Genomic DNA, 7,776 nt, shown 5'->3' with positions numbered 1-7,776 from the left:
GGGGTGGGGTGGGGTGAGGTGGGGAAGCCGCCAAACGCAAGGATATTGCCGCAGGCAGGAGTCCACCTCGCCCTCGTCGGGCCCCGCCTGTCCGTCGCCCCCGTCTTCTTCGTCCACGAACTTGTTCTCGTCGTACTCATCTACGTCCACCTTCCGGAACCGGGCCGACGACACCGTGTTCTTCGACATCTCCGATCCGGAGCGGTGGCAAAGGCCTCTTCTCCGTGCTGCCTCTACCTTAGCAAGCCCAGTCAGACAGGAACCCGCAGCCTGGTGCCTTCACTTCCCTCTTCCGCTCTGGGGCGTCGCCGGCAGCCCCGGCTCCGGCGGTTCCGGGCCTGCGCGCTGGCCCCGCTCCTTCCTCAGGTTCACACTCGGCTCCAGCCTCCCACGCCGCCCCTGCTCTTCCCCGGGGAGCGCGCGCGAGGCTAGGAGCGCGCTGGACGCAGTGCGCAGGCGCGGACTCTCCGCAGGAAAAAGTGGGGCGGAGCCAAAGAGGCGGGGGCGGTAGGGGGCGGAGCATGAGGGAGAGCAGAAAGCGGTGCCGCGGGCACCGGTAAGAGGCGATTGGTCGTCTAAGTGCCTCACGTGATCCCAGAGGGTTTCCATAGAAACGCTTCTCTGCGGTCCTGTCTAGGGGGTCTAACGTTGGTTGCGATGGACACTGGGGGCGGGTGGCCTTGGCTTTTGTTGCCACCGCCGCATCCAACGACCTGTCATCCGGGTCCTGCGTAGGGTCCGGCTGGCCCGGACTTGCCTCAGAGGTGGGATGGACTGGTTGTGGGACCAAGTCCCCTGCGGTCGGCAGGAGTATGAGGCGAGGTGATGCAAGTCCCGGCGCCCAGCATCGTTTTAGTTGTCAGAGACAACGCTTCGGATTGTGCGCTGCCAGTGGCTGCGCCCTGGAGCCGGGAACCCCTTTCCCGGGTTTGGAACTACGCTGCACGGCCAGCGGGAAGTCCCCAAGGACAGAATCGAGAGGTCATATCTTTGTCAGTGCTGTGTGGCAGCACCGCGGAGGCACCTCCAGAACCTGAACTAGGTATCATTTCCATTGGGAGGGAGTGTGTCTGGACAGGGGCTGGGGTCGGGTGGCAAAACTAGCGTGAACCTGTGGAATTTGGGGTAGGGTCAATCACTGACATCAAAAAATAAGTGGTTGTGTGGAGCGAGAATGCTAGAAAAGGGTAGCGGCGAGTTATGTTCTCCGGTGCCGAGGGGAAACAAAATGTGTAACAATTAGTAGAAACCAGACGTTTAAGATTAATATTTGTGATGTAATATTTAAGCAATCCCTCTAGGCCAGCTTTTTATTATATTTGATATTCCCATTTCTGAGAGCAAAGCTCTTACTGAGGAGGTAAAGGCACTAAAACTGAGGAAATGATGTTATGCTGTGTGTAACACTGAAGTACAAATATTTGCAGAATAAAATTATTTTGGACCTTTGGTTGGACACTGCTCAGATGGTTTTGTTTTGCTGACATCCTATCAGGTCTACTTTAATTCCACCTCTGGCAGAAGGCCGGCTGTTGCCCGTTAAGGACCCCAATCCTTGGTTTCCTGTGCTGTATTGAAAAGAGCACTGGGTTTATAACCAGTAAAACCTGGTTTGAGTCTTGAGTCTTTCCATTTATTTGATTGAGGCGTGCCACTTAAAATTCTAAATCTCAGGTTCCTCATTGCTGAAGTGGGGCTAATAATGTGTACTTCACAAGATTATTCTGAGGATTAAATACAGCACAGTGTTTTGAAGCTCTAAAATGTACATGAATGTGAAATTCATGTTACCCGTACCATTGATTTTGGCACTAGACTTATATATTACTTAATGATATATCGTGTTTCATCTTGACCCTGGAAGAGATGGAAAGATTCTGGAGAGCAGAGGCTGTCTTATATTTCTTCTGTATCTTCGTTTAGGTCTGACATAAAGCCAAGGTACTCAGTACATTCAGGTACTCAGTTATTCTTTGATGAATGAATAAAATGTGAAAGGCATTATAGTCTGAGAATCACACTGAGAATAATGAACCAGTAAAAAGAGGAAGATCTCAAAATCAAATCTTCATTAGATGCATATTGCATATGCATGTATATATGTATATCAATATGTATATGTATGTATTAATATATGTGTACATATATACACATGTGTGTATATATGTGTATATGTATACACACACACACATATACACACACACACAAGAGAGAGAGAGAGAGAGAGAGAGAATGAGAGACACAGACACCCCTCAGGAGTGGACTGCATCTTTTTTTCTTGGGAGGAAGAAACAATATGGCATTTTAATTTTCCCAATTAAATCACCCTTCTAGAAGATAAATCATTCAGGTGATGAAGTGACATTTCTTTAAATTAACATTCAAATTATGAACAAAAATACTTTTAAAAACTCCCCAAGGACTGTCTGAAGACAGCAAAGAAAAATTTTCTACTTGTTGATAATCTTTATTTTAAAAAGTCATATACCAAAGTATCAGATCATTATTATGGTGAATGACATTATATAACTTAGAATAAAGATTTTTTAAACATTTTTTTCTGTTTCAATATCTTGCTAACTTTAGTAAGAACAATATACTTGTTTAGATGCTAAATGTAATTGTACTTTTTGTTCTTCTAAATCAAGATTTTTTGAAAAGAAAATTGAACATTAGAAGCACTATTGAGAGCAAATGGTAAAAAGGATTTAAGAGCTAATACATCTCTTCCATTTCTATTTTTTTTTTTTTGTATTAGGTCTTATTTAGGAAATTTCTTTATTTTCTTATTTTAGAACTGGGAAAGAATCCCAGAGTAGAAAGCAACGTAAGGGACTAGAGAGAGGAATTAAAAAAAATCGAGTTGCTCAAGGATATAATTGTTTATACTTGCTCAGACTTGTGCTCTACATATTGAATGTGTTGAATATGATGAATTTTCAGCCGCATAATACATACTACATTTGAGATGTAGTAATGTCAGAAATACCTTTTCCAATGCAGTATTTTTTATTGTCTCACAATGATAAGTACCTAGTACATAGTAGGTATTTAACATGTTTCTACCCAATGAATTAATAATTTGACAAATTAATTTTGGAATCACATTTAGAGATTGAGTATTTTTTTAATAGACACATTAATTACCTCTCCACAGCTTTAGGGAAATTTGTGTGCGTATGTGAAGAAACCTGTCCTTAATTATCATTTAATTAGAAAATACACATTATTACACTTTCTTGCAAATTATAAATTTCTAATGTTAATCGTGGTATTTCATTCATTTTAGGTGATATTATTCTCCCTATTTAAATTTTCCAAAAGAGTGCTTATCCCTGAAATAAAGGATCTAAAAAGTTTTAAGACATTTTATTTATCGTGCAAATAACCTGGATTGGTTCAATACTAAAGTAAGCCGTAATTTTCTTGAAGGTATTGCTGCATGAAAGTGTATAGCTCCTTCTTATTTTCTGTGATGATGCAGAGAGTAGATCTTAGTTAGAAAGGATTTTGATAAAACTATTGTGTAATGGGTTTTTCCTTTCAGATATTTTAAACCAAGTTCTCTACCCACAATGTGCTTCTTTTTCCCAAACTTGCCACTAAATTCTTAACAAACCAAGGCCTTGAATCCTGCAGCATGGCAGGTTATTATTTGAAATGGAAGTGAACTAAGTAGTAATCAAATATGTCGAACATTAGAAGCACTATAAATATAAAATAAATAAATTTCAGTTCTGGTAATGATGATTTAATTCCACTGTTCTCTAGCAACATAATTACTGCAATATAAAAAGATTTTTTAGCATATTACCCATAGACTATAGTATGGTTTAATGCTTGTACTTAATATCCAAATGAATTGATTCTATGTTGGAACCACCAACCTTCAAAAGCTTCAGGTTTTTTTTTTTATTATTAATTTTAGCTCTACATATGATTACACACTGAGGCAGAGTAGATAGGATGAACTATTTTACAACAAGACCTTTATTTATATATTAGTACTTAAAAGATTAAAAACATAAATCTGTACTCTTGTCTCAGGAAAAAAGTCAATGCTAAATTAAAGAATAAACCTCGTTTGTAAACATTTTAGTGATTGGGACTCTATTTCTACTTAATTTTTTACCTGTTTATGATAATTTAAAGGGACGCTATATATATAAAAATTTATTTATTTCATATTCTTTCCTGTTACTGGATCTGTTATTAATGCTAACAGCTGTTTTGAGGTTACATGTCTTATCACAGTATACGATCATGATATTTGAGGTAAGGATAATTTTCATCATTTACATCTTCTTTTCTAATATTTAAATCACTTTTCTTTCTTTTTCTTATCTGTTTGCATTAGCTAGACTCTCGAAAACAGTGTTGAAAATTGGCTTCTTTTCTCTGTTTCTATTTTAATAGAAATGTCTTCGGTATTTCACCAGTTTATATTTCCTATTGCTTTATGATTTTTGGGCATGATGGCTGAAATTATCAAATGCTTTTTGGAGGATTTAATGATAAAAATCATGTAGTTTTCAATCATTAATTTATTAATATAATGAATTCTATTTACATATTTTTCTGCACTGAACCATTCCTACATTTCTAGAATAAACTCATTTGGTTACTATTTTTATTGCTCAATAGATTTGATTAATTTATATTTTATTTACATGATTTCAGAATCTATATGTGTAAGAATGATTGATTCATAGTTTTATTTCTTTGTGCTCTCTTTATCTGGTTTTGATATTAGGGTTAGTCTAGGTTTGTAAGATGAATTGAGACAATCTCTGTCTTTTTTCTATGCTCTGGAATAGTTGGAGTATTAGAAAATTGCTACGCTATTTTTTCTTTGAAAGTTATAGAATGTGCTTTCATTGCTGGGCTTGCTCATATTTTTAGAGGTAGGTCTTTGATCTTCTTTATCTCCAGTGATTATTGACTTGTACGGTTTTCTTTTATTGAGTCAATTTCAGAAATTATATTTTTCTAGTAAATCATGCATTTCATCTAGATTGCCAATTTATTGGCAAGAAGTTGCACAAAATATTTTCTTACAGCTATTTTAGTTTCTTCCATGACCATAGACATGATGACTTTTCTCATTGCTACTATTAACTAAGCAAAATATTAAAATCAACATTTTTTTCTTTTTTTCTCCTCCTAACCCAGTTGTCACAAATTCTAGAAATATCTCTTTACTCCTTATAGAAAATAGTCATTTCAGACTTTGATAGAATTTGAAAGATCTACAATTCCTGTCTCTACTATCTATCCTTATTAATATTTTATTAATAATAGTAACCACTTGATGACTGTTTATTGTGTGTTAGACACTGGTTAATAAACTTTTTACTGTACTTACATTATTTAATCCTTAGAGTAGCTCTAAGGCCTAGGAATTAGTGTTCCCATTTTATGAATGAAAAAGTAAGGCTCAAACTGAGATTAGTTAACTGAGCCAATGATTCTCAGTGAGCAAGTAGCAGACTGATTTAGGAATTAGAACAGTCAGATTCTGAAGCTTGTGCTTTTAATCACCACTCTGTGCTTTCAGTAAATCTTTCTCATTATTCCCAACTCTACTACTTACCTTGTGCTAAAATAAGTCTATAAGTATCAAAGGTTAAATATATCCACACAATAGCTTGAAATGAATTGTAAACTGTGAACTTAAAAAGATCTTGTTAATAAAATGATTTTTTAAAAAGATATTTATTTCTTTTTCGGGTATTCCTGTGAGCTTTCCCCACCTATCCCACCTGTCTAGTCTCTGAGACTGGACAAAGAGCCTGCTATCAATTAGCATACCACAAAAGATGTCTCTTTTTTGGTATATGGAGAAATCTGTAGGTGTCGATTAGTAATTCCACTTAATTTTTTTAAAAATTGTGGCAAAATACCCATAACATGAAATTTACCATCTTGCCACTTTAAGTGTACAGTTAAGTAGTATTAAATACATTCACATTGTCGTACAACCATCATCACCATCCATCTCCAGACCTCTTTTTATCTTGAAAAATTCAGATTCCGTACACAGTAAACAATAACTCCACATTCCTCTTTCTCCCCAGCCCCTGGAAGCCACCATTTTACTTTCTGTTTTTATAAATTTGATGACTCTACGTAGGTACCTCATATTAAGTCAAATCATACAGTGACTGGTTTATTTCATTTAGCTTGATGTCCTCAAGATTCATCCATATTATAGCATGTGTCAGAATTTATTTTTTTTAAGACTGAGTAATATTTCCTTGTATGTATAGACCACATTTTCTTTATCCATTCATCCACTGATGGGTTCTTGGGTTACTTCCACCTTTCGGCTATTGTGAAAAATGCTGCTATGAATATGGTTATACAACTGTCTCTTTGAGACCCAATTTTCAATTATTGTGGGTATATACCCACAAGTGGAATTGCTGGATTGTATAGTAATTCTGTTTCTAATTTTTTGAAGTTAATTCCACTTAATTAACTAAATAGGGCAATAAAGCAATGTTCCTTTGCATCAGGTCTCTCATTTGCTACATCCCCAAGAGTGGTGAGCCTGAAGGCCTGATCACTGCACTGTCCGAGCTTGCTCCATGGAACTGTTGCTCTGATATGATACATGCCATCTCAGAGCAGATAGCTCATGTCTCTTGTTTTTCAGATGTGGAAATAGAGGCTACTTGCCTAGGGCCAACTATCTTTATGGTCTCTTAACAGCCTCTTATCTAAAACTTGACTATATTGGCCTCAACTCATGACTTATCAGTACCATTATTCTTCTAGCCCCAGTCTTATCTAACCTGCATAAAAATTTAACTGCCCAAAGCACTTTTCTTTCCTGTCGTCCTGGCAACATTTGTTATACACCCGTTGATATCCAGGTTCACATTTTGAAATACAAATTCATAGATTTCTAACTGGATCCTTTGTAGCCTGATTGATATGGTGGTTTTCTTGACCACTTTGGAGATAGATTTCATGGCAACTGATAGGATCTACATTTTTTTTTTGAGGAGGCCACAAGGTGGGTGGGTCTCTCCTATTTCTGTGGAGTGTCACCAGCCAGCCTGGTAAGAAGCTTCAGAGCTGGCTCCCCAGGACCCCTACACTTGCTGACACCATTAGCTACGTCACTTAGCTGGATCTACTTTTATAATGATCAGGGAGGCTGAATTTGTTATGTTGGAGTCTTTTTTTAAAAACTCTACATCCCAAATTGTATACATGATATCATGATCTAATAATAAACTTCAACAATACCTCTTTAAATAATAAGGACCATATACCCACAATACAATTATATTCCAATAATTCTATACAAATTTTCAGGTTATCAATAGAAATTTCTTTAAAAATTTATTTGTTTTAATCACAACAGGAATTTCTATTCTAAACATTTTTCTTTTCTTCTAAGAGAAAAGTGAAGCAGCAAATGTGAATTCATTAAACACAAGCTAAGTGCTCTAGTGTACATGCTCAGGTGGTTAGTGAAGGAGCACTTTCTAGAAGTGTGTTTTGAACAAAATTTTGAGAGAAGGTATAGATATGCACTGGTGAAAAAGAAGTGGTCAGAAAAAAGGGAAGTAGATAAAAATTATGTATTGGGGAGCTATATCAGAAGAAGGGGGAATGGATGCTAAGAAAAAAAACAAAACAAAAAACAAACATGTCCAGGATGGTTAAGCAGGCACTTGGCTGGGATAGAGAAGAAACCTTTGGGAGCAGTGTTTGATGAAGTTATTGAGATGAAGGTTCACAGTCTGGCTACCCACGTTTTGC

The 7,776-nt window shown here is 37.3% G+C and overlaps 1 protein-coding gene across 1 annotated transcript in view; it reads right to left on the bottom strand.

Moving 5' to 3' along the window:
- Window positions 1–424, bottom strand: part of ARPC5 (actin related protein 2/3 complex subunit 5) — an 8,671-nt gene extending 8,247 nt beyond the window's left edge. Inside the window, exon 1 of the mRNA XM_006907744.3 lies at window positions 47–424. Within this exon, the coding sequence (XP_006907806.1) occupies window positions 47–189 (143 nt within the window). The 5' untranslated portion in view covers window positions 190–424. The remainder of the gene's footprint in view (window positions 1–46) is intronic.
- Between the last annotated feature and the right edge of the window lie 7,352 nt (window positions 425–7,776).

This window comes from Pteropus alecto, unplaced genomic scaffold (assembly GCF_000325575.1).
Source record: "Pteropus alecto unplaced genomic scaffold, ASM32557v1 scaffold101, whole genome shotgun sequence".
NCBI classification, from domain to species: Eukaryota; Metazoa; Chordata; class Mammalia; order Chiroptera; family Pteropodidae; genus Pteropus; species Pteropus alecto.
The sequence above is the reverse complement of the archived record's forward strand: the minus strand, read 5'-3'. Positions and strand labels throughout refer to the sequence as shown.